Source organism: Dromiciops gliroides, chromosome 3 (genome assembly GCF_019393635.1).
Source record: "Dromiciops gliroides isolate mDroGli1 chromosome 3, mDroGli1.pri, whole genome shotgun sequence".
Classification (NCBI taxonomy): Eukaryota; Metazoa; Chordata; class Mammalia; order Microbiotheria; family Microbiotheriidae; genus Dromiciops; species Dromiciops gliroides.
This window is the reverse complement of record NC_057863.1, coordinates 303,418,106-303,445,422: the sequence shown is the minus strand read 5'-3', so window position 1 is coordinate 303,445,422 and position 27,317 is coordinate 303,418,106. Positions and strand designations below refer to the sequence as shown.

Below are 27,317 nucleotides of genomic sequence, written 5' to 3'. Positions count from 1 at the left end.
TCGTGCCATCTAGCTGCCTCTTTGCCTTAATATATTGAGCAAATGGTTATTATTGTATGTGAATTGTATTTTACAAAGCTGTCTCTCCTACCTTGGAAAATGGTTCCCCCCTTAGAAAATTAATCTTTGTTTCACTAATAGTTATCGTACTCGGGAAGAAATTCAGGAAGTGAGGAGTAAGAGTGACCCTATCATGCTTCTCAAGGATAGAATGGTGAACAACAACCTTGCCAGTATTGAAGAATTAAAGGTAAGATCATATTACAGTAGTCTGTCATTCCTGTTTGAGTGAGTTTCCCTTTCTTTGTTCCTGGGTGCATATATTGTTTTTGGTGGTGGTTGGTTTTTTTTTTTGGGGGGGGGGAGCCTTGAGGTTACCTAAACTCAGGGAAAGGACTTGATCAAGAAGTAATCAGCCATTTTCCTTTTTTCCCCTTAACTGTAAAATCCCTCAGTTAAGCTGCCGCTAATGCTAAGAAAGCCTTGGTGATTGAGCAGATATTCAAAATCTTGGATTCTTACATAAAATCACAGGAGTATTTCAATTGACTGAGGTTATAAACAGTATGCCACTGAACTAGCATTAATACAGTCTGCTTCCAAAGTCTCTTTGGGAAAGCAAGCAACTGACCATTTTCAAAAAGTGGTTTGACAGATTAATTGAAAAATCTTGCTGCATCTAGTTCCTGGTATGAGCTTATTAACTTTTTTTTTAATTGTAGAAATACCAGATATAAGTGCCATTCTCCTCCTTTTATGTAATCAAGCACCTGATAGCACTCTTACATAGTACATACTCATAGTGAATATTGGTTTAATTGAGCATTCACATCCTCTTGACTTTTTAAAGGAAATTGATGTTGAAGTAAGGAAAGAGATTGAGGATGCTGCCCAGTTTGCTACAGCTGATCCAGAGCCACCATTGGAAGAATTAGGCTATCATATCTACTGCAGAGAACCACCTTTTGAAGTTCGAGGTGCAAATCAGTGGATCAAGTACAAATCTGTCAGCTAAAAGGAAGTATGTGTTGAAACTTATATAAAGCCTTTAATGGAACTTTATCTTGTCAAATTTAAGAAACTAATTGTTAGGTTTAAGGAAGGGATGAAAAGTCCCAAAACAAACATTTTGAATTGTCATTAGAAAATACTGAATATATACATTATGTTCAAGGGTAACTATTCCATTCTATATTTATACGCATTATGTTCATTGTTTTATTAAAGGAATGGGATGAGTTAATTCATTTGTGTGGTTATTTTACAGTGTATGCTGCCTTTTTAAAAGATGAAGATTGGAAAAAAAGGAAAAAGCAACTTAGGTATAAAAAATTTGTTTTCTCACACACCCACAAAACCCTTAAATAGGCCTATTTGCATTTCTTTTGTTGCTTAATTAGCATTTTGTTGATTAGAGGGAAACCCTAACTTTCTTGGGTCCCCAAAAAAGCTGATAAAACACTCAGAGGGAGAAAAAAATGTTTTTGTTTCAGCCTGATCAGCTAGTGATATCACTGAAGGGCAAGCACTGTCAAGTGCTTGCTGCACAATAATAATGAAATAGTGTACAATAATAGGGACAGTAATAATGTCACAGTGAAGGGCAGCTAGGTGGCCCAGTGGTTCAGCACCGGCCCTGGATTCAGGAGGACCTGAGTTCAAATTCGGCCTTATACACTTGACAAATTTTTTTTAGAAAAATTGTATCTACATTTATTTTATTTTTTTGAAAGACAGAGTGTTAAATTGCCATTCCCAGCCAAATCATTCTTTTAAAAATATAAGTGGGGGAAAAAAATAAAATAATTTACTTTCCTTTTACATATAAACACAAAGGCAATTTTTCTCTCAAATTATATATTTACATTTTAATTTCAGGTTTCTAAGTACAATAGGATTTTTTTGCTAATTTAAATTTGCTAATTGTTAATTTTACACTAATAGCCCAGCATTATAAAAGTGCAGTACTAATAATTGTTACTTTATCATAATAGTACTTTTTCCTCTCCCATCAAGTGCTATAAAACATAAATGTGTATATTTCAATTGGTAAAAATTTTCATTTTAAAAAAATTCAGGATACACTGGCATGTCTAAACCAGGATTCCTTTAGCTGGATATGACACAATTATATGTTATGTCTACGTATTTATTTCATTTTACATAAATGCATCATTATTACATATATTCTAAATAACATCCATTTTTGTAAAATAATTCTCTTTAGAATTAAATTCCTAAATTGTTAATTGAACAATAAACAATTGAACAATATTGCACAAAAATAGCAGACTCTGTATACATATTTACAAAAGTTTAACCAAGATGTGGAATGTTGAACTCACTCATTCCCAGAGGTTTTTTTGTTTTGTTGTTTCTTTAACTGATTAAACCTGAAGTTTGATTTGTGAAGGTTCACAAGCCTGTTGTCTGTGCTTAGAGATTGTTTTCCAGATTCTGCAGAGAAGACCACCACTATGAGGATTTTAAAAAAAAGTTCTCATTAAGAGGTTATTTTGAAGCAAACAAATATGTACTATTCTACAGGTCATTCTAAGTTTTTGAAAACTCCTTACAGGTTGTGACTCAGCGTAGTTTTGGAGTCATGTTTTAAAATGATCCCTAATTTAAACATTAGTTAACATCTTCACTTACTATAAATGATAAATTATCTAAAACAAGGCTTCTTAAACTTTTTCCACTCGGGACCCCTTTTTGCCAGATAAATTTTTACACAACCCCTGGAATATGAGTTTATAAAATAGGTATACATAACCTTTTACTGTTGCTAAATTTGCCAGTTGAGACCCAGAGTTTAAGAAACTCTGATCTTAGGGACCTATACACTAGCAAACACATACTCTAGCATAATAAATTTGCCTTGATTTTGCTGTGAGAAATCTATTTTTAATGACATATCTATTTCCCTCCTCCAGCCAGCCAGTTCTACCCTCTTTCCTACATAAAGGGGTGAGACTAGTGGAAGATCAAAGCATTCCTGTCTTTTCTTTTAAGAACCTAAATTTCTAGCTGAGCCATTGGTAGAGATGAGAATTATGGCTTCACAAAGTAAATGAAGGGTATGTTATAAGTACTTAGTCTTATGAATGGAAAGAAGTTTTTCCTTAACCATCCCCTACCCAGTAGCATGGGTGTTGTTTTGTTGTGGTTTTTTTGGTGAGGCAATTGGGGTTAAGTGACTTGCCCAGGGTCACACAGCTAGTAAGTGTCAAGGGTCTGAGGCGGGATTTGAACTCAGGTACTCCTGAATCCAGGGCCAGTGCTCTATCCAAGCTGCCCAGCATAGTTTTTAAAAGGGAAAACTCAAGGATCCAGGGAACTCAGGCAGCTAGGTGGCGCAGTGGATAGAGCACCAGCCCTGGATTCAGGAGTACCTGAGTTCAAATCCAGCCTCAGACCCTTGACACTTACTAGCTGTGTGACCCTGGGCAAGTCACTTAACCCCCACTGCCCCACCAAAAAAAAAAAAAGAAAAAGAAAAAAAGGATCCAGGGAACTCTGTAGCTCGATGATTATGAAGATTAGCTATTTGAAATCTTCCTCATCCTTTGTCACAGCAAATAGAAAGTTTTATCTCTTTGCAAGGGACTCCCAGATCCAGCCTAGTCCCTGGTACCCTAGTCTAGTGCTTTTTGAACTGGATGTCCTGTAGGCATCACAAACTCAAACTGTCCAAATAGCATTCATTGTCTTACCCCAGGATTCACCCCTCGTCTGAACTTCCCCATTAGTGTCAAGGGTACCATTATCCTCCAGTTACCCAGGTTCACAACCTTGCAGTCTTCTTGGACTTATAACTCACCCCATCTCTCCAGTCAATTGCTAAATCTTGTTTCTGTCTACTCTCTCCTCACACAGCTGCCCCACTCTGGTTCAGGCCCCTCCTCCTGCCCAGACTTTGCTTTGTAATTGGTCTCTCAGCCTCAGGGCTCTCCCCTTTAGCCTGTCCTCTACACAGCCCTCAGACTCATCTTCCAGACACCAGGGTGGTCCACATTACTGCACTCAACCAGACTCCACTGGCTCCCTGTTTGACATTTAAGGCTTTTCCTAATCCTTTTGTATCTTTCCAGTCTTTTTATGCTTTATTCATTCCCTTTTATGGTTTAGTCCTCCTGGCCCACTTGGTGTTCCTCACCCATGATACTCCACTTCCCATGCACTCTCTTCTCATGCCTGAAATGCTCTCCCCATCCTCATCTCCACCTCTTCAGATCCCTTTCTTCCTTCAAAAAAAAGCTTCAGGCCTTCCCCAGCTACCTGGTGCCCCTGCCTCTTAAAACCACCTTGTATTTATCTTATATACGCCTATTTATGTGCAGGGTGAGCCAAAAGCCACAAAGGGGTCTGATGTTTTAATAACTTTGAATTTTTTTTTCACTATTTACAAGATTTGATTTTTCACATGTAATGTAAAATCCATTTCCTATATATACACCGTATATGATGCTATGGTATTGTAAACTAAAAACAAAAAATTAAGGGGTTATTAAATATTCATGACTTTTGGCCCACCCTGTACATATTGTCTTTACCATTAGATTTTACACTCCTTGAAGGCAAGAACTATTTTCCTTCCTTTGTATCCTTAATACAGCACCTGGCATATCAGTTAATAAATGCTTGTTGATTGATGTGATATGACACCTACAACTTCAAATTAAATATAATTTTATGTGTAGTAGATTTAAAAGAAAACAGAATAACTAGCATTTATCTAGCCTTCGATTTTGCAGAGTGCTTTACATGTTTAAATATGTAAAAGCTCTTGAGCCTCACAACAACCTTGCAAGGTTATTGCTTTATTATTCCAATTTTATAAACTGGGAAACTGAGACTGAGGGAGATTCAAGTTCCTTGCTCAGGGTCACACAGCTAGTTATCTGAGTCAGGTTTCCAATACAGATCTCCCTGACTTCAGATCCACCCCCTTTATCCCAGGATACCATCTAGCTGCCTCCTTAAGTTGTTGGTTTTTTGTTTTTCTTTTTTTTTTTAGGCAATGGCGGTTAAGTGACTTGCCCAGGGTCACACAGCTAGTAAGTGTCAAGTGTCTGAGGCTTGATTTGAACCCAGGCACTCCTGAATCCAGGGCCAGTGCTTTAACCACTGTGCCATCTAGCTGCCCCACCTCAAATTAAGTTAAAGATAGCAAAGAACTAAGTAAGGCTTTTACAGTGTGTATGGCACAGTTAGTGCCATTAGATGTCAGCATAGTACTAATATGTCAGGTTAGAAAGGTACTAATCCTACTAAGCATTTAACCTTACTTAGTTACTGTGCCATTGCCAGACTACCTCAATTTGTGATATGCTAACGAGAAAATGTGCTTAGTACAAACCCATCTTCATTATTCCACAATTAACTAAGTTCATGCTTTTTCTGCACACTGATGGCTCATAAAGTATTATATTAGAATGTCTAGAGAATTGTAGAATTCCATATCTGGAATTCCATATATGATTCCCCTTTATAATAGATGCCCAAAGGCTGCACTCTGGCAAGCAACACTCCAGATTAAAATGTAATTAGGAAATAGTGAACAAAATAAAAATAGAATAGGGAGTTGGCCTATCAGCTGTTAACTAAACTTTTCATCTTTACCAGCAATCATGTTTACAAGTAGTTTTCTAAGTGACTGTGGCCAGCAGAGACCTTACTATGTATGGTTTAGTGGCCCCCGTTTCTATTTAAGTTTGACATGCCTGCCCTACAACATCTCCAGCAAGCCTTACTATATTAAATCACTCCTAACTCTACTTTATACATAGTTTTAGCCTTTTAGATGAACTGTTTTTCTTCCAGCTTTCGTTGGAGGATGTTCTTACCGAAGTCCAAGATATCGTAGGTCTTCTTTGGCGATATCATTAAGAATGTCATAAAGCGTGTAACCTTCTTCAACAATCTGAAAGAAATACCGGATATATGAGAGGGAATCAGCTTTTAAAGCTAGAATTTACCTAATTTTGTGGTTATTTTACCTTTTCAATTGTAATAGGATCAGCTCCTTGTAGTTTCAACCAGTCTGTGAGCTCATTGTCTGCCCTGTGTACCTGTGATTCAAGAGGTCGTATTGGAGTAACCAGATTATCTGCAACAGAATTAAAAATGAATTTTATGTGACAGAAAGTGGAACTTTTTTTTTTTTTCTGGGGCAATGGGGGTTAAGTGATTTGCCCAGAGTCACACAGCGAGTAAGTGTCAAGTGTCTGAGGCCTGATTTGAACTCAGGTACTCCTGAACCCAGGGCCCGTGCTTTATCCACTGTGCCACCTAGCTGCCCCAGAAAGTGGAACTTTTTAAAAAGAGACCACAGCTGAATGTGGATATAAAATGCAAACTAAAAGCTGTAGGATGTGTCTGCCATCATAGTCTCAAAAGCTAGATGGCAGTTCAGCTCATTAAGTGCTGTTATTGAGAGGCAATGAGCATAAAAAAATTAAATGGGGATTTTGGAGTTTTGCGGATGCCACAGATGACATAAAGCCTAAGATCAAATACTTAATCCAAATTTTACAGTAAGCTATTGTAAACACCCCATTAAAAGAAGAAGAAAAAAATCAGACTTCTCTTCTGGTACAAAGGGAGGGACAAAAAAATTTTACATGGATTTTCCAGATCATGGGGACACTGTGGCCCTAGCCCCTGAGATGTGGAACAGATAACTGTAGTATCTAAAGTGTTAAAGGAAGATACCCAGTCCTAAAAAGGGGTGCTTAAACGAAACAGTCTGATCACAGATTTATTGTCTCAGAAGAACTTTCAAAGGAGCAGAGGGAGAAAGTTCTAAACTGCCCAAAGGGGAATGGGAAAAGGGTGAAATAATATAGTTTCTAGAGGCTTTGGGGAAGAGAGTGGGTGTGAAGGGAGCAGGTGCCTGTAAACACAATAGGCTAATGAACTTGACATAATTCCTTGTAAGATCCAGTGATTTATAAAGAAAAGAAAAAAGATGATGAAAACTCCCTACAAATCTGCTGCCTCCAGCTGTGTGCGAGTCCCCAGGCATTCCAGATGTGCATCCCTTTAGCATACACTGAAGTCTCAGCAGATAGAAAAGTATTTTACCAGGAGATTTGGACCGTAACTGAAGAAGGTACAGTTCTTGAGTTTTCTGTTCAAGAGCCTGCCGTAGGAAATTCTGGTATTCTCTCTCTTTTTGAACCAAGTGTTCCAGGAGCCTTTTTAAAAACAGAAAAATAAAAAGTCGTTAGCCAGAAAGATAAAGTAGAATAACATATATACTTCTTTGTGTAGAGAAAAATAAATAATGCCCTAATAGTGACAGGACAAGTGAAGCCCATAGCCTGACCCCTAAAAGGACCCATGTCTCTCTTCTTTCCCATGTTTCACTAAACTTCTAAATACAGATATATCCATTTCCATGCTACTCTAACAACTGTCATGTTATAATAACCTCTGCCACCATACACTGAATCCAGGTGTTTTGTCTCCAAATCTGTGCTTTTCATTGTGCCACAGAGTTTGTTCAAACTAATATGGCTAATTGGTTCCATCAAAATTTGACTTTAGGGCTGATAACATTATAGGAAGTAGTTAATCCCTTAGCAGCTGAGTAGAAGTATAAATAGTGTGTCAAGATAATGGAATGTGATAGATGAGATTTAGCAGCTATTCAGGGGCCCACCTGGAGACTAAATTAAACTGATTGAATTGGATAAGGCAACTGTCTGTTGACTGCTTACTAGATTGTAAAGCACATCTGGCTGGTATTTAAGAAAGGAATCTGTTCTCAGTCTCTTTCTTTTTCTATCTTTCAATAAACCCTCAAAAAACCTAAACTCGTTTATCAGTGATTTTAGTTTCCTCCCAAAACTGGGGGGACAGATTAAAACCCACATTTAGAAATTTAAAATACACAGTTTGGCTGACCACAAAGAGGAAAACTGAACCTTCATCTTCTGATCTTCCAGTTGGGTAAGATTTCCCCTCCCCTGTCCCCTTAAATTGGAAAGTACTGCCAAGCATCGGCTGTTTTCACTTTAAATTTTCAAATGGATCTTTTAAGCTTCCTTAGTACCCCTTTTCTAGCTTTAGCTTCACTAATCAGAGATGTTGGCCAGTTTGAATTTAATGAATATTTTTTTATTCCTATTTTTGGTTTTGTGGGGCTTTGTTGTGTGATATGGAAAATTTGGCATGTCTTGGATGATATTAGGATAAAGATGATTCCCTGGGATTCCCCATTAGGAAAGCTACTCATGGATTGGAATAAGGGAAAACAGACTATATTCAACCATGACCAGAGGAGAGCTTATCAGACTGTGTTTTATGTGGCATAAGGAATTACAGGAAGAGTGGCCCAAATATGGATCCTCAAACATTGAGGCATTTGCAAAGAACCCTATGGGAATGTCCACCTGAACGTTCGCTTTATTGGAAAATCTGGGCCAGAGCAAGCAAAAATTATCCTAAGACCCAACACAGATACCTGGCACATTCCCCTGATGACCTGCTTGCTAAGTTGATAAATGGTATTAATTAAATGGTGTTCCCATTGCATCTACATAACTTTCATTAGATATAACTATTCTTGCAATCAGGAAGATCTGAATTCAAATCCCACCTCAGGATTTGTGACCAGTGGCAGAAGTTCCCACTCAGGGTTTCCCCAACCACTGAAATCTCAGATGTTTGATGTATTAGCAAAGGGTCACAGAATCATGGACCTAAAACTGGATAGAACCTTAGGAGGCCATAATCCAGCTCTTTCATTTCACAGGTGAAGAAACTGAGGCCCAGCAAGGGGAAATGACATGTCCACAGTCATGTAGATAGTGACAGCTGAAATTTAAGTCCAGCTCCTCTAACTCCAGATCTGGTGCTTTCATTTGCATTTTGGGGAAAATGGTCCACATATATTTTACTTCTACTCGTCTTGACTCTTGAACATCTGAGAAACCCTGTATATATTCCTAGAAAGAACTCCTATTTAATGCTCAGATGAGTTATCCACAGCTTGAAAGTACTTATTATGTTGGGAATCTAAATCAATGCTTATGTTTGCTATGTGACATTAAAGGTAAAAGAATTCTTTAACATGATATGATCTGATGACATTAACCATGGCCATTTGTAGGCAAAGAAATAAAATCAGCAGACTGCATTGGCAGCGACAGTTTTTTGATTTTGTTTGTTTTGGTGAGGCAACTGGGGTTAAGTGACTTGCCCAGGGTCACACAGCTAGTAAGTGCCAAGTGTCTGAGGCCAGATTTGAACTCAGGTCCTCCTGAATCCAGGGCCGGTGCTTCATCTACTGTGCCACCTAGCTGCCCCCAATCAATGACTTCTTAACTGGTGGAGATCTCGAAGATAGGTTTATATTCTGCCCTTGTTCCACAGGATAACACTATCAGTAGCCTGGAAAACTCATGGTATAACACACACTGGGAGTAAAACTGTCGCTGCATGGGGCAGCTAGGTGGCACAGTGGATAAAGCACTGGCCCTGGATTCAGGAGGACCCGAGTTGGAATCCGGCCTCAGACACTTGACACTTACTAGCTGTGTGACCCTGGCCAAGTCACTTAACCCTCATTGCCCGACAAAAACAAAACAAAACAAACAAAAAGAAGTCATTGATTTCACATACTTTCCTGACCCTTGCCCAGGAGTTGGCTTTACATCCTGGAACAAAAACTAAGCATCATGGGAAATCACAAATCATAGATTAAAAGGAAGGGAATATCCTGATTCTAGGGGATGGCAAGGGTATAGTTTTACTTAGAATATGATGGCAGGAACTATGAAAGTAGGCAGGCTTGTCACCAGGCTCCTGCTGAACCAAACAAAAGAAACATCTGCATTGGGAAAGATGCCTGTGTTCCAGGCATACTGCCACTAATCAGCTGCATTTACTAAGCATTTATTATGCCAAAGGATACAAAGGAAATGACAGCATCCTTTAATCTGTCATCAAGAACCTGTGTGGACTTATACAAAGCAAAAACCCTCTCTACCTGATTTCTCATACTATAGAAGAATGACTTGGTATCTCATCTTTCCTTCTTACAAGAATGTTAAGGTTAGCCGGGGGGTGTAGTGGATAAAACACATGGCCTTAAGTGGAAGACCCGAGTTCAAATTTAGCCTCAGACACTGGGCTAGTCACTTAGCCCTGTTTACCTCAGTTTCCTCATCTGTCAAATGAGACAGAGAAGGAAATGACAAACCACCTTAGTATCTTTGCCAAGAAAACCCCAAATGAGAGTCATGAAGAGTTGGACACAACTGAAATGACTGAACAACCACACAATGTTAATATAGTATTACCCGCTAATAAAAGCATGTGGAATGTCCACCTTGATAGCTTCACAAACACTCGAGGCCTCCACTTAAGGCCTTTTTTTTTTTTTCCTTTTCTGGAGTGGTCGGGGAAGGGTATAAGGGTATTAAGCTCTTGTTTTTAGCAATGCATTATGCTAGGCCCTGAGGATACAAAGAAAAGACAAAAGCCCTATTCTCAAGTAATTTATAAGCTAATGATGAGAGAAACTGTGGTGACAATGCCTAGTGCTGAACTTGGAGCCAAAAGGATCCAAGTTTAAGTCCAGTCTTTGGCACGGTGAACTCTGTGACCCTAGACAAGTCACATAATTTCTCCCTGCCCTACACAACAGGGGAACCTTAACCTGTGGTCCACACCCCCTCAGCAGTCCAATGAAACCTATGACCCCTTCTCAGAATAATACTTTTAAATGAATAAAAATACAAAGGATTGCTAAGAAAATCAATGCTATTGAAAAACATTTATCAAAATATATTTTTAAACAGGTTCATGGGCCTTAGACTAAGGACCACCCCTGCTCTAAGACATTGCAAAGAAGGTGGCAATCTGCATTGGTGCATAATATCATAATTTGGGGGGGGGCAGGGCAATGAGGGTTAAGTGACTTGCCCAGGGTCACACAGCTACTAAGTGTCAAATGTCTGAGACTGGCTTTCAACTCAGGTCCTCCTGAATCCAAGGCCAGTGCTTTATCCACTGCACCACCTAGCTCCACCCCCCCCCATTTTTAATATCCCTTTAATTTCCCAATGGCTCCCCACTCCCTATACTCGTCATAGACACTCCCCCCAAGAAAGAAAATTCAGCCAGGTTGCTTCCCCTGTCCTTCTACCCCTATCTACTCCTAACTGTAATCTAGCGTATCCATGTTGGTTCAGGAGATTCCCACCCTCCCCCCTCCCCCACCCCTGGGGGTCACGGCAGCATCTTCCTTTTGGTTGGTTCCTCCTGGCCACGTGGGATGTTCATTACCTGTTGGTTTCTTGTCTAAGCTTGCTCAGCTGAAGGTTAAGTTTCTGATGCTGTTGAGACTCCAGGGTTAATACAGAGCTGGCCCTGCTCACTCCAGAAACAGCAATGGGTTCTTCGGTTCCATTTGGATCTCCTGGGTGGTAATCATCTTCTACTTCATCTGCATCCTTATCTACTCCTTCCATTTCAGAGGCTGGCTCAAAGTGTGCCCGAAGCTCTGGCCAGACCAAGGAAAAAAGAAAGGACCACATGATGCTTAGCAGGAAATGTGAATGAGGCAAGAGACTCCTGTTGCTAGAGTAGCAGTGAGATGATAGAGCCCTGGGCTTAAGAATCAGAAAACCTGGGTTCAAATCCTGCATCAGACAAGAGACATGTGACTGGTTAAGTCACTTAATCTTTCTGAGCCTCAGTTTCTTTGTGTGTAAAATGGGGATGATATCAATAGTACCTACCACACAGGGTTGTTGTGAGGTTCCAAAAATAAAGCACTTTTTTCAAACCTTAATGTATGACACACATGGGAACTGCTATCAGTATCATCATTATCACCATTATTATCATTCTGGATATTGAGACTTTCTGAATCTGGCCCCATGACACTATACACTAAAATTCCATATAGACCACTTAGCCTTAAAGGAGATGAGGAGTATATGTCACCTAAGGCATACATCCTTCAGTACCTAAAGGGTGATTTTCTTTGTGTGGGGACTCCCCTCCATCAGTGCAAGTTGTAACCCTCCCTGTCTTAGTAAATGGTTGCTATGGCAACCTGCTGCCATAGTGATAACTTCTTCCCATCTTAAGTGAAGAGACATAGATCACGACAAGTCCCAGACTTGAAACACTGCCAGGTGGGTAGACTGTTCCTTAGATTCGTCAACCCAAGAGTCAGCTTTGAGACAGGATGGGCGAGTCATTGGAATAGGCCTGTAGAAAAGGCATGTAATTTACATTATAATTAATTAAGGAAGGGGAATCATTATTTCACTGATTGAACCAAGTATAACTTAATTATTCACACTAGCATGTGGGGGGCAATGCTAGTGATAATATAAAATAGTTTTAAATTAATTTGCTATATGATATCAACCATGAATTTTTGAATTTCCATTGGAAAGTGTGTTCTAGGAATTCATGAAACCTTAAATCATGAAAAAAGGCTTTCAGGAGACTTAGGAGATCAACTCATTAGAAAACTCTTCCAACCTGACTCCCAAATCCTTCCTCCCCTCCATGATGGGGACCTCTCACAAACTGGCAGAGGATACCAAAAGAAGCTGAGCCTCGTCTCCCAGCTTTCTGTAAGTCTAATTCACACATTCTTTGGGAAAGGCATTGAGGTCTATGAGTTTGAAAGGCTGTGATAGCTAATGAGTTCTCATTGAGCTGTATGCTGTGCATTCAGAGTAGGAGAAAGGGATGAGTGACATCAGCAAGGAGTGTGAACTAAACAGAGGAGAAGGTAATAATTTCAACCAAATAATCTTTCCTCCCCACCCCCACCTCCATCACCACAGATTAACAAAACTGACTTCAAAGTTCTATTTTAGGTGCTGCTCTCACACTAACATTTCCAAAGTAGATGCTTCCAGAGAAAAATTCTGATAAAAGATTTGTATAACCATCACTATGTGTGAGAATAGAAAGACAAGGTTCATTTGCTCACATCAGCAATCATTAAGGATTCTCGACCAATCTTGATGAAACACACTTCCCTCCTTACAACAGGGGCACGGAGCAGTGCTGTACACACAGTCATCCATCATCATTTTGTCAGTTGGAATTATCTATTTTGCTTTGTTACATTTGGGGGAGAAATTTATCAGGAAAATGAGATTGGCATAAAAAACAAAAGATATCGCTCAACATTCAGAAATAATGGTCCGCATTTCCTGAATGGCTACATGGAATCACTTAGATTTAGAAGGGACTTTTTAGAGGTCATCTGGTCCAAACTCCTTACATTAAAGATGAAGAAACTGAGGCCCAAGGAGAGGAACAGATATGCTCAAAGACGCACAGCTAAAAAGGAACAGAACTGGGATTCAAACCCTGCTCTTTTGATGCTTTATCCAACCCAGTCCTCTTTTTACTGTTTCATAATAATATAAGGGATACGAGAGAAATACAAGTTATGGTCCCTGACGTGTGTATTTATAAAAAAATGTGCCCCAGGTTTATGAAAGGTGTGTTTTGTAGCAAATTATCTTATTATGCCATTTTAGTAAATGTTTCTACTATGCTGCTTGTGGCTACTAGTATGATTGATAATGGGAAATACCCAGTAGGGGCTTGTAGACCCTTGTACTAGAATGACATACCCATGGGGTTACCCCCAGAACTCAAGGTAGCAGCTACCCTGTAGGGACCCCAACCCGTGAGTAACATTTGTTAAATGCCTTCTATTGTTGCCAGGCACTGTGCTAAGCACTAGGGATACAAAAAGAAGCAAAAGAAGTCCCTCAAGGAGCCACAGCAAAGGTTTAATAAATGTTTGTTGAGATTAATTCAATCTTATTGGACCAACTACAGTCATAGTCAGGGTATTAAGAGAATAACAACCTAGATGGAAAATAAAAGAAGGAAGAGGGAAAAAATGAACCTTGCCAAACAGTAAGAACTTTTAGCAAGACTTTGAGCGCCACCATTGAATTTTTTTTTTTTTTTGGTGAGGCAATTGGCGTTAAGTGACTTGCCCAGGGTCACACAGCTAGTAAGTGTCAAGGGTCTGAGGCCAGATTTGAACTCAGGTCCTCCTGAATCCAGGGCCAGTGCTCTATCCACTGCACCACCCAGCTGCCCCCACCACTGAATTTTAAGCTCCTGGAGGGCAGAGACTGTCTTTTGCCCCTTTGTATATCCCCAGTTCTTAGCACAGTGCCTGGCACATAATGCCGGGCTTTTAATAAATGCCGATTGACATTTTTTTTTCGTGAGGCAATTGGGATTAAGTGACTTGCCCAGGGTCACACAGCTAGTAAGTGCTAAGTGTCTGAGGCCGGATTTGAACTCAGATCCTCCTGACTTCAGGGCCGGTGCTCTATCCTCCACTCTGATTGACCTTTTATCAATGTTTTCACTAGCAATTAGAAGCTCTGACTTTCATTATTTGGTGTGGCTTTACCTGGAATGAGAATAGTCACAGCAGCCTGCACTGCTCGACGTATGATGTTATCCATGGCAAACATCCAATGGGGCCTGATTAAATGATGCCTCAAGATTTTACTCACCTAAAAATAGTTTTGGAAAAAAAAAACAAAAACAGATCAGGTTAAAACAACCTTAGGCCAGCCTGTTATATGGGTGAGCGAGTGGGTATAACTATGCAATTCTTCATTTCCTCCCTTCAAAACATAGTTTGTGGGGCAGCTAGGTGGCGCAGTGGATAGAGTACCAGCCCTGGATTCAGGAGGACCTGAGTTCAAATCCAGCCTCAGACACTTGGCACTTACTAGCTGTCTGACTCTGGACAAGTCACTTAACCCCAATTGCCTCACCAAAAAACCAAAACAAACAAAAAAACAAAAAAACCACAGTTTGTTAGGGAAGACACTGGCAGGCATGGTTTTCAGAAGTTGTCATTCCAAATTATTCATAAACCTCACACTAATAATCTGTGTCCATGGCCTATAATATTACGCAGAGATATTAAAAGAGCATGTTTCTTATACTTGGGCATAGTCAAGTCACACAGAAATTCAAGAGTTTGGGAAAATACAGAAACAGGAAGAGACAACTACCTTGGCAAAGAGGACTGGGGAGCAACTCATTAAGACTTCCATGATATCAGTGATTAGCTATTTGAGCTGGCTCATTGAATTTCTACAGCAATAGCAGGGCTCATACAAAAGACTTACAGCATCTTGAAATCCAAACAGCACCAAATGAATTTGATTGATGGAAGTGCTGTCGAAGTCTAGATCAACTTTTAGCTTAGATATAGTGGATGCCATAACTCTGTGCTCAGGGGAGCGGATGAAGTCTCTCAAAATCCCAATTATCTGCTTGATGTGAGTAACCGAGAGGTGCAACTCTTCAGAACTCTGACAAAATAAAACAGAATTAACTGCATGACCATATCTAAGGAGAAAGGGAAAACATTTCAAGTCTTAAAAAAAGAACCTGGGGCAGCTAGGTGGCGCAGTGGATAAAGCACCAGCCCTGGAGTCAGGAGTACCTGGGTACAAATCCGGCCTCAGATACTTAATACTTACTAGCTGTGTGACCTTGGGCAAGTGACTTAACCCCAATTGCCTCACTAAAAAAAATAATCATAATAAATAAATAAATAAAAGAACCTGGACAAAATCCAACAATGTCTTGAATCAAAAGTGTTTATTTTTTTTCTTGAAGCTATAAATTTGCATGCCCCCAAACAAATCTGCAGTTAGAAATTGCTCTAGCTTTGACCGCATCCTATTGAGAGGAGCCTTTGCCAACTGCATTATTTTTAGGCTTCAAAGGGCAAAAGAGATAAAAGACAATAATTAACCGGGATGGAAGGATTAAGTAAGGGTTTTTTTGTTTGTTGTTTTTGTTTTTCAGGATGGGGAGAAATGGGCATATTTGTAGGCCAGAGGAAATAAGCCAGTAGAAAGGGAGAGACTGATAATAAGTAAAGAGCAGGGCTAACAGAAGGGCAATAAATCTTTTGGAGAAGATGGAATGAAATGGGATCCCTTGAACAAGTAGAGGAGTTATCCTTGATAGGGAATAAAGTCATGTCATCATGTAAGATAGAGGTGAAAGAAAAAAGAGTGGCAGAAGACATCTGAGGGATAGATGAAGAAGAGGGGAGAAGAGGGAGTTTATGAACATAGCAAGTGGCCTCAATTTTTAAAAATAAAAGATGAGGCAAGTTCTCAGCTGAGAGAGTGGGTGGGAGGGGAAGCCATCAGAAGTTTGAGGAGGGATGTAAAGGTGTGGAAGAGCTGATGTGGAAAGTGGGATAGTGATGTTGATGCCTGGCAAGCAGTGAGGGCCCAGTTGAGGTTGTATGACATAAATTTGTAGTGGACTCAGGCAGAACAGTTGCATGATTTTCTCCACCTTCGTTCTGTGACAATTAAAATTTTGAGAGACATAGTTTCTGGGTAATTTAATCATTTTATTAATAAGGCCAGTAGGTTAGTAATAAAAGGATGCTCACTGTCTATCTCCCCAGACCAAATCATGGTGGTTGGGCACAGAGTTTATATACCCTTGAAACAGTAGATGGTCAACGGGGCCAAGAATTGACCCTGCACAAAGAGATTATCTCCAGTCTTGGGCTACCAATTCAAAGAATGTGCTCTTCTTCAATGGGGTTGGGGGTGGGGTGCACGCCTGAGTGACCCCTCCCTAGATGGAGAAGCCTTCCTATCTAGACAAACAGATCTGTCTCCACCCAAGCTTAAGTAGAACACAATAAGCTTCCCCACCCTAGACTCCTTGGCAAGCTTCAGATGGGTCTGATGAAGATGAAGAGAGTCAATGCAGCCCCCATTATGAAGGGGAAACAACCTCTAAAAGTCAGAGCTTTGAAAGAAGGGGGAAAGCTCTAAATCTCCCCCAAGATATCACTTATTAATAATCACTTCTCACAATTCAACAGCACATGTGTATGAATGAAGGATAAACAATAGGAGTGATCCAATGCTGAGTCTTGGCTGGGTATAATCAGGAGCTAGGGATTCAATAAAGGAAGACAGTGTAGAGCTGGTTTACCAATGGGTCAAGATGGGGAGAAGAGGAGGGAATGGTTAGTGCAGGGGGGATGACCTGGGAGAAAACTGAAGGTAAAAGGATTGGAGGTCATGGTATGGCTGAAGAATAAGGTTTTATGAGGGAAGGCAGAGGGAGAAATGAAAAGTCAATGGATTATGGTCAGATAAGGAGATTGCCCCACCCCCCAGGCAATGAGGGTTAAGTGACTTGCCCAGGGTCACACAGCTACTAAGTGTCAAGTGTCTGAGGTGGGATTTGAACTCAGGTCCTCCTGAATCCAGGGCCAATGCTTTATCTACTGTACCACCCAGCTGCCCCCAGATTTCAGTGGTACATTTGTGACTAATAGCAAGATTAAGGGTATAACCATCTTTGTGTGTGGCAGAGTAGCTCATAGGAGACTGAGTAGGTTGAAAAAATGAGTGTCTAGGGTATTTATTGGAGAGGCCAATATGTGTACTGAAGTCCTCTAGTATAAGGCCAGGAGTTGCAGAGGAAAGAAAAATTGTGAGCCAGCTATGGAATTTATTGAGAAAGGAAGGGGAGTGACCTGGTGTGTCTATAAATATATCCCCGGCAGGAGAATAAAAAGCTTCAACAGAAGCATCCTCTGTACAATTCATTGTTGTGGTTGTTGGTTGTTGGTTGTGGTGGTTGTTATTATATCATCATCATTATATTAACATCTCACCCTTCACATACCCACAAAGAACTTTAAGGTTTATAAAATGCCCTGTGAGGTGGGCAGATTCTATCATTTCCCAAATTAGCTATGAATCCTAAGGAATTCAGGAAATCTTGGATTCGTGCTCCCCAAATATGCTGGCCTACTAGCCAGAGTTTTATCTCTTGGAAGTAGGAGCTGATTTAATGAATGAACTGACTTCAACCATCAGCCAATATTTGAACTTCCCACAAGAGGGTGCTAGTTCACCACCACAAGAGCAGAGTTGCAGCATCACTGTACTGTGGAGCCTTTAGCAAAATGTTCTTATCAAGGGAGAAGGAAAGAAAAGGAACGGATCTGGAAATGTCGCTATGTTTACTGTAAATGCAGGAATTCTGATGGGTTAAGAGCAAGCATGGCCTTCATTCTGCTCTTTGGCCGCCCCATCAGGGACTGAGATCTCTGAAGAGATGTCCTTGGAATAAAGTCTCTCCTCAAATGGACCTCACTGAAACCGTCTCACCTGAGCCACACACTCCTGTAGATTCGAGGCCACTTTGTCTTGTTCCTCTCTGAGGATTTTGTACAGAATGGCCCGGCGCTCACTGTCCTTCCTCAGCAGGAAGAGTCCAGAGTCTTTGTCCTCCAGGGACGGGGAGGTGCTACGATCTTCTGAGATAGAGTTCTCATCAGGAACGCTGGGGGTGAAACAAGACACAGCTTTGAGCAATTCAGAAAGACAGCTCAGGACCCTGTCAGGGAGACTGAGAAAAAGAAAGCAAGCAAGAGAACTCACAACTCTTCCCATTTATCAGAAAGGAGACAAGTCAAAGGATTCGTTTAAATAGTAGCTCAAATTTATATAAGGTTTCCAAAGTGCTTTACAAGTATCTTTAACTGCATCTCCACTTGATGCTTACAACAACTCAGTGAAGTGGCTGTTATCTTTATATCCCCATTTTATGGATAAAGAAACTAAGGCTCAGAGAACTTAGGTGACTTGTTCTCAGCTGGTAAGCCGAATTTTACTCTGTAGTGGGAAGAATATTGGCCCCAGAATGAGATGACCTGGGTTCAAATCTCATCTTAGATACTCATTATATGATCATAAGAAAGTCACCTGAACTTCCCTCAGTTTCATTATCTATAAAATGAAGGGGCTTGACTAGATTACCTCCAAGGTTTTTTATTGTTTTGACATTTCAGCTTAGATATAGTAGATACAATAACTATGCCCAGGGAAGATGAAAACTTCTCAAAATCCCAATCACCTGCTTCATGGCAGCAATACTATTGCTTTAAAATATCAGCCCTTCTGCTTTCCTCTGTGCTTTACAATGCTTTTCCTAAAGGACAGCCTAACTGTGTCACTCCTCTACTCAATAAACATGAGTGGCTCCCTATTACTGCTAGGGTCAATCCCTGTTTGTGTTTTAGAGCCCTTCACAACTTGAGTTCAGTTTAACCTTCCATATTTAGAGATTAGATCCAATCAAACTGTGCTACATTTATAGCACTCCATCTCCAATCTCCATGTCTTTGTATTAACTGTCCCCTATATCTAAAATGTATTTTTTCCTTACTCTGCCTCTTCTAGTATCCCTAATTTCTTTCCATTCTCATTTCAGGTGCTATTCTCTACATCAAAGATGTCAAAAAACACTTTCCTAGAGAGCAAAATTCCTAAGTGTGGTCAGAAGCAGATTAAAATGTAACTGGGAAATGTTTAACAAAGTAAATAAAAATATGATACAATTTAGATAATGTTAATTTGTGGTTTTCTAAGTCAATGTGAGGCCAGGAGGGCCTCCCTATCACCCTATATCTATTTTGTATATATCTATATATGTATATAATATATATTTTATTTCCCTCCTAAATTGTAAGCTCCTTGAGGGCAGGAACTCTTCTATTTTTGTCTTTGGCCCTAGTGCCTGGCCCACAGCAGCTGCCTAACAAATGTTTGTGGAATGATTTATCTGTAAAATGAGGTGGAGAAAAAATGGCAAACCACGCCATTATCTTTGTCCAGAAAACTCCAAATAGACTCATGAAGAGTCAGACACCAGTAAAAAAAAAAAAGATTGAACAGCAATTAACAACATAATAGCTAGGATTTATATAGCAACTTTAGTGCTCCACATATATTCTTATTTGATTATCACAACAGTCTTTTGAGGTAGGCATTATAATTATTTTACAAATGAGGAAAATGAAGCTGCAAATGAATTGTCCAAGGTCACACGGATATTTAGCATCTAAGGCAGGTTTCAAACTCATGTCTTCCCAACTCCATGTTGGGCAATCCATCTACCAAGTTGTCTCAGCAGCTATGTCTCTCCCATTCATATTGGGGGTCTATTTACACAGTATGATTGCTAGACCTAACATCCTGTCCATGGTGCCCAAAGAAATGGAAGGAAAAAAATCACTTAATATGAGTTAAATTTAAAATCAGAAGCATTTGATTCTCAATAATTTCACATCCATCTGCTTGTACACTGGAAATGTGTGAAAATGTCTTTTTTTTTTTTTCAGGGTACTTTGTTATTAGAAAGCTCATCCATGGGAGAACAGCAACAATGGGAACATTCCTACCTTAGTAACTGGGAGAGGTGATGCTTAGCTTGCACCTCTGACACCAACCGCTTTGTCTTCTCAAAGAAGGCATGTTGCATGTCCGAATCTGGGGAAATGGAGCCAGGCTCGCTGCTGCTGCCGCCACCAGCTTGTTCCCCTTGGACAGGCAGAGGAAGGGATACACTCCTAGTATAATCTAAGCATCGAGGAAACAGAGGGAAGCAAGAAAATTAGACATCATTTAGATATGAGCTCAGGGAAGTAATTTAATTCCCACCAATTCAATGAGAATTTACTTAGTATCTACTATGCATGAGGCACCATGCCCAGTGCTAGGGATACAAAGACTAAAATGAAACATTCCCTGTCCCCAGGAAGCTTACATTCTACTTGTAGGCTACAACATGTGCAAAGATAAGCAAAATACAGAGTTATAAGAAGAAACAGAGAGGGGAGGAGAAGGGGGGAGGAGAAGGAGGGAGGGGAGGCAACAGGAAGGGAGGGGAGGGAAGAGGAGAGGAGAAGAGACAAGCAATTGGAAGGATTTAGAAAAGGTCTCATGGGTGATAATTAAATCCATGAAAGCTGATGAAGTGATCGTGTAAGAGATTATATATAGAGAGACAGGGACCCAAAACAAGAGCCCTGCCTGTCTGTCCTCATTAACATGTTCACCAAGTTCGATCCATGTCCTCCCTAGAATGTGGTGCCTAGACTGAATTAAATACCCCGGATGCTCAAGGCAGAGTTTAAAGGAACTATTATTTTCTCCTTTAAGGACCCTATGCCTCTATTAATTCAACCTAAGATGACGTTAGCTGTTTTCATCACCATATTATACTGTTAACTCTTATTGAATATATGATCCCCTAAAAACCCTCAAGTCTTTTGCATTATTATCTACCCAAGCCTTTCACATTGTGTACTTTTGCCATTGACTTGTTGAACCCAAAACATTTTTTATTTATACTCATTAAATGTCATCTATCTCATCAGAAAAAAAAAAAAAGGAAAAGCTTCATATATGAGATGGCACCTGAGACATTCAAGAAGTCTATTAGTGATTCTAAGAGGTGAAAGTGAGGAAGGCAGGCACTTCAGAAATGGGAGCCACCCGAGCAAAGGTAGAAGACAGAATTTCATTTATAGGAAATAGCTAGAAGTCCAGTTTGACCAGAACACAGAGTATATGAAGTAGAATGATAATAAGACCAGAAAGGTAGAAGGCTGCTTTTATTTCTATTCATAAATACAACCAGAGCTGGGCCTGGGAAAACACTGCTGATTGATCAATCAGTCAACATTTATTAAGTGCCTACTATGCGCCAGGCACTATGGTAAGTGCTACATAAACAAAAACCAACAAGACAATCCCTGACCTCAAGGAGCTTACAATCTAATGGGAGAGACAACAGGCAAACAAATAGATACAAAGCAAGCTATATACATGATAAATGGGAAATAACTAACAGAAGAAAGTCAGTAAAATTAAGAGAGAGTGAGAAAAGATTTCTGTAAAAAAAAAATGTGACTTATAGGGAAGGCAGTAGACAGAGTTGAGGAGGGAGAACTTTCTAGGCAAGGGCACAGCCTGAGAAAATTCCCAGAACCAAAACAAGAAAAAATATCCAAGACACAATCACACTATACCAAATAGAAATAGTCCACTTAATTGTCTCCCTTATAGAACTGTCCCAAGGACAAACATGAGAAAGTAAGGCTGAATATGGATATTAGATATTGACAAATAGTCAAAAATCTTAATAGTGTTGTGACTTTTGACCTCATTCCTCCAGATGAAAAAGAACCAATGACTGCTATTTGGAGGTGATGACTGGACCATTTACCACTAGGTTGACGGTGCTAGAAGCTAATTAGAAACTGGTACTTTTCTGGCCTGTGGTAGATCCAACTACAAGATGGGGCAGCACCCTATAAATGCACTCAGTGCCTTCTTCCATCAAGGTCTGGCTCAGCAGATGGCCTTGAAGCTAACTAGCCTCAAATATAAAATGTTAAATCTTGCATGTGTAAAAGAACCAAAGCTGCCCCCTTTAACCCAACTAGCCCTGGCTTTGAGGTCACAAATGAAAATGAAGCATGTTAATAAGGTAGGGTCATTTGTCTTTGTCTTCAAATTCTGCCCAAGGATGAATGCACTTCTCTGTTATTAATGCCAAACATCCATTTGTTTAGATTTTCAACAATCCCCAAACATGCTACTCTTTTATTAAAAAAAAAAAAAAAGGAAGCATTATGTGAAAATTCCTATTTAAGGGATGTTGTGCAGCCCAGCTCCATTTCATTTCTTGGCATGTCTTTTATTCTGAATAATAAAGCTGAGGCTGTGGGTGGCCCAATAATTCACATGATTTTTTTTTTAAATATACCATCTGACTGATCCTCTGGCTTGCCTTCATAGGCACAACTCACCTGCAGGTTTGAAAGCAATTCGGTTTTTCTTGCTCTTGTTCACCTGCTTCAAGAACATGTCCTTGAGCAAGTCAGAGGCTGTGACTCGTTTGTTTGGGTCAGGTTCAAAACAGAATAGAATGAAAGCTCTGGCTTCTGCTGATAGTGATTCTGGGATCTCTGGGTGTATCTTGAACATGCCCACCTATATTGGGGATAGAAGCAACATATTTGTTTTAATAAGGCCTCTGGTGAATTTAAGTTTTGTAATACTTTTAGTTTCTTCTTCTTCTTTTTTTTTTTTTTGCGGGACAATGGGGGTTAAGTGACTTGCCCAGGGTCACACAGCTAGTAAGTGTCAAGTGTCTGAGGCCGGATTTGAACTCAGGTACTCCTGAATCCAGGCCGGTGCTTTATCCACTAGTTTCTTCTTTAAGACAAGTAGACATTGTACCTCCAACCTCACTAGGGTACTGCAGTGGATATCAGCATTCCCCATACATGCCACCAAGCTACAGAGTATCCATCCCTCTTTACCAGATACTCTCTTCCTCGTCGTTGTCGTTGTCATCGTCGTCGTCCTCCTCCTCCTCCTCCTCCTCCTCCTCCTCCTCATCATCATCATCATCATCATCATCATTATAATCTTTTTTGTTTGTTTGTTTGTTTTTTGGGTTTTTTGTTTTTGTTTTTGCAGGGCAATGAGGGTTAAGTGACTTGCCCAGGGTCACACAGCTAGTTAGGTGTCAAGTGTCTGAGGCCAGATTTGAAGGTGCTTTAACTACACCACCTAGCTGCCCCCATCATTATAATCTTAATTGGCATTTATATAGCTCTTTAAAAGTGTGCAAACATTATTTCATTTGATCCTCACAACAGTGCTCCTCTTATCCCCATGTTTACAAATAAGAAAACTGAAGCCCACCCAGGATCTCATAGAGCTAGCGAGTGTCTGAAGTGGGATTTGAACCCGGGTCTCCCTATTTCCAAGTGCAGTGTTCAAACCATATTATTTCCTAAACTTTATCAAGGGATTGACTTCCACAGCAAGACAAAAGCACAAATATAATCTCCCTCCCCATTATCTACAACTGATCCCAAATCCCATAGGTCATTTTTTTTTTTTTGGTGGGGCAATGGGGGTTAAGTGACTTGCCCAGGGTCACACAGCCAGTAAGTGTCAAGTGTCTGAGGCTGGATTTGAACTAAAGTCCTCCTGAATCCAGGGCCAGTGCTTTATCCACTGCGCCACCTAGCTGCCCCGGTCATTTATTTTTCAGAGGCCAAATCCCCTACTACTGTTAGGTTGCTTTTTTTTTCTTAATCTGACACTAAAAAAGTCACAGTTCCTTTAACTTTTGAAAAAGTGTTATTAATCATAACAATCAGAGGCTGTATGGTACAGTGGCAAGAAAGCTGGCCTTGGGGGCTAGGCTTAAGTCCAACTTCTGATTTATACTGGCTGCATGTGACCCATGAGGAGACATATAACCTCTCACTGGCCAATAACATCAAACTCGAATAGAAATGAGGACCACTAAACTATACATAAGGATGCTTTCAGTCCACATCTTGACTTAAAAAGCCACATGTTAACATTATCTATTTTCTATTGCATTTGTTTTTTGTTAAATGCTTAGATAGTAAGTTCCTTGAGGGCAGGAACTGTCTTTTTGCCTCTTTTTGTATCCTCAGTGTTTGGCATGGTGCCTGGGACTTAAGAGTCACTTAATAAATATTTATTGATTGATATTCCCCCAATTTCATTTTCATCTGATTCTGATGATCCTTTGGAGTGTTGCAGGTCACAGGGTTTGACATCTCTGCCCTAGACAACTCTCTAAAACTGTAAAATTGCAGGGGACCCCCTTAGGTATTAGCTAAGGAAGCCCCCTCCTAGGGCTCCTACACAGGTCCCCTGTCAGAAAACAATAACAAACCCGATTAATCAACTAATTATCATAGTAGAGTGATAAGAAACCACTATGACACAACCTCAATTAAAAACACTGCTTAAATGTCTAGAATCCTTAATAATAATTCTAGAGAGGTTAGAAGTAATTCCTCTTTTTTGTTTTTCTTTCTTTTTTTTGGTGAGGCAATTGGGGTTAAGTGACTTGCCCAGGGTCACACAGCTAGTAAGTGTCAAGGGTCTGTGGAAATTTATTTTGATTTGGGGACCCTACCTTTAGGCTGAGATTAGAAAGCCTTAGGCCCTCAGGGTCTCTCCCCCTCCTCCTCAGCTTCAGCTGAATGAAAAAGCCCCATGGGCTGTGCAAGAGCCAGGTCAGACAGCTGGGGGCGGGGGGGGGGAGAAGCCCCCAACTCCCTCTGACCTGAGCGGAGCTATCTGAAAGATAGCCTGTGAAGTGGAAGTGCGCCCTGCCCCCCCCCCCAAACCAGCCGCAGCCCTGGCTGGCAGATTAGCTTGGTCTGTGGGGGCGAAGGAAGCCCCAAGATTTGAGTGGAGAGAAGAAAAGGTGTATATATAGACCTGGGAGTTAGATTTAAAAAAAAGAAGGAGCGAGGACAGACTAGATAGAGAGACAAGATTAAGGAGAGGGAGGACGGACTAGATAGGTTGACTAGAGGGGAGCTCGGACAAGGACGGAGGAGAGTTCGGTTTGGAAAAGGAGAGAGGGGGCTGACAAGGTTACAGGCCTTATTACAAACCAGGGCTTTGTATTCAAGAAGTTCAAAGTGCAGCAGGTGGGAAAGAGATGCAGTGGAAAGAGACCGCAGGAAAGCAGTCAGGTTGTACATTTTATTTCCCTGTATTCTTAATTTTCAACAGTATCTCATAAATAAACTCTGCTTTGATTATTTGGTTAAGAGGCTTCTTAATCTTTAGTTTATCAGTTTGGGAGCAGTGTGGTGGAACTTTATAAACAGCCCACCTTAAATTAACGAAGTCAGCCACATAGTCAAAAGTCTCCAGATTAGTTATCCATAGTTTAGCCCCCCAAAATGAGCCCTAGTTAAAAAAATATTCTAACAAGTCTGAGGCTGAATTTGAACTCAGGTCCTCCCGAATCCAGGGCTGGTGCTCTATCTACTGCACCACCTAGCTGCCCCAGAAGTAATTCCTCTTAATGAAGTTTTAATAGGGATATCCCCAGGTATTTACTGAAGGACCTAACTCCTTTCTTTCTCCTTGTCCTGTAAATCTTCTCCAGGGAAATGTTTGGGTAGTAAGAAAACTTTGACAACCCCTCCCTCTTGGGAGTCTTGCTCTGTTTTGGGTTTGCTTTTCAGGCCTAGCTCATTCATTGAGTCTACATAAGCTAATTGCACTCTGGGTAGTTTCTCTGGCTTGCCCCCTCATGGCTGGGAATCTCTTCCTCTTCATCCAAAACTTTATTCCCAAGTGCTCCCTGGCTTCCTTCAAAATCCCCAATAAAATCCTATCTTTTACAAGAAGCCTGTCCTAACCTCTCTTAATTCAAGTGCCTTCCCTCTGTTAATTATTTCCTATTTATGCTGTATATAGCTTGTTTGCACATATTTCTTTCCTTGTTCTCGTTGGTCTATTAAATTGTATTTAAGTTCACAATAGAATTTTAAAATATGATAAACACAACAAATCATTAGTCGATATTATAAATAATTGATAAATAAAACAATTTTACAGTAATTCACACAGATCACATCCACTGGACAAACAGTATTAGTCAGTCAGTTTGTTTACCCAATCGTTTTGAGAGTTCTAATATACTGATGAAAAACCTGGCCACAGGAGGAAGGAGCTGAGAGCTGTTTATCCATAGAACTCTCCAGATTTCACCATGATTAGCTGCCTCCTCACCAGTAAACCACAACACACATTGGTTAGTAAAACGCTTTGTCGGCTTGTGAAGATGGATCGCCTTCACAGGCAAGATCTGGTGAGCACGCATTGCTGACACGTTTCACGTGAAATAGAATCTAGTAGAGAACAGAACAATGCCAAATGCAAACAAAAGCATCTGGGGCTGCTGATGTCAGTGCGGAACTGAAAGTTGGAACTCTCTTAATTTTAGTTGCATTTTTTTGCTGATGTACGGTTAGATTTGGGGGCATTTGTTTAACTTCCCTTGAATCTGCAGTATATAGCTCTGAGATTGTCATTTAAAGCGAATAATCTGCACCTCTGTTGTCAATGTCAATTTATTAAGCAGTTTATTATGTGCCAGACACTAACATAGCCAGGCTGCTAAGGGATGGGGATACAAATGCAGGCCTCGAATAGGGGAGGAAGACATATAAAAGGGAACTGAAGAGTGGATGGGTGGGGCAGCTAGATGGAGCAGTGGATAGAGCACCGGCCCTGGAGTCAGGAGTACCTGAGTTCAAATCCGGCCTCAGACACTTAACACTTACTAGCTATGTGAACCTAGGCAAGTCACTTAACCCCAATTGCCTCACTAAAAAAAAAAAAAAAAAGAGTGGATGGGAGGGGTTAGATAACCCCTGGTGGCAAAGAGTGAAGCAAAGTTGGTGCTTCCTTACAATGTGGGTTCTAGGAAAGACTTACTAGTAGGGAAAAAATGGATCTTTAGTGAGACAAAGGATTTTCAAGCATTCCTGATAAAGACTAGAGCTAAATAGTAGAAGTTCAAACACAGAGTTAAAAGAAACCTGAAAAGATAAACATCAATAAAAATTA

General features: G+C 40.3%; 2 protein-coding genes across 4 annotated transcripts in view; one reads left to right on the top strand and one right to left on the bottom strand.

Annotated features, from left to right (window-relative positions):
* Positions 1-2,416, top strand: part of PDHA1 (pyruvate dehydrogenase E1 subunit alpha 1) — a 29,337-nt gene extending 26,921 nt beyond the window's left edge. For 2 of the 3 annotated variants that reach the window (XM_043990714.1, XM_043990712.1), the window contains 2 exons: positions 142-250; positions 851-1,243. In XM_043990714.1, coding sequence (XP_043846649.1) covers positions 142-250; positions 851-1,015 — 274 coding nt within the window. In that variant the 3' untranslated portion in view covers positions 1,016-1,243. Of the gene's footprint in view, positions 1-141; positions 251-850; positions 1,244-1,267 lie in introns of those variants that run through there. The other variant, XM_043990713.1, reaches the window with a different exon arrangement.
* The window catches only part of MAP3K15 (mitogen-activated protein kinase kinase kinase 15), a 158,319-nt gene continuing 133,342 nt past the window's right edge, over positions 2,341-27,317 (bottom strand). The window contains 10 exon segments of the mRNA XM_043990710.1: positions 2,341-2,475; positions 5,850-5,926; positions 6,003-6,112; positions 7,090-7,202; positions 11,302-11,518; positions 14,432-14,537; positions 15,165-15,350; positions 18,204-18,378; positions 20,279-20,456; positions 22,694-22,877. Of these exon segments, the coding sequence (XP_043846645.1) occupies positions 2,388-2,475; positions 5,850-5,926; positions 6,003-6,112; positions 7,090-7,202; positions 11,302-11,518; positions 14,432-14,537; positions 15,165-15,350; positions 18,204-18,378; positions 20,279-20,456; positions 22,694-22,877 (1,434 nt within the window). The 3' untranslated portion in view covers positions 2,341-2,387.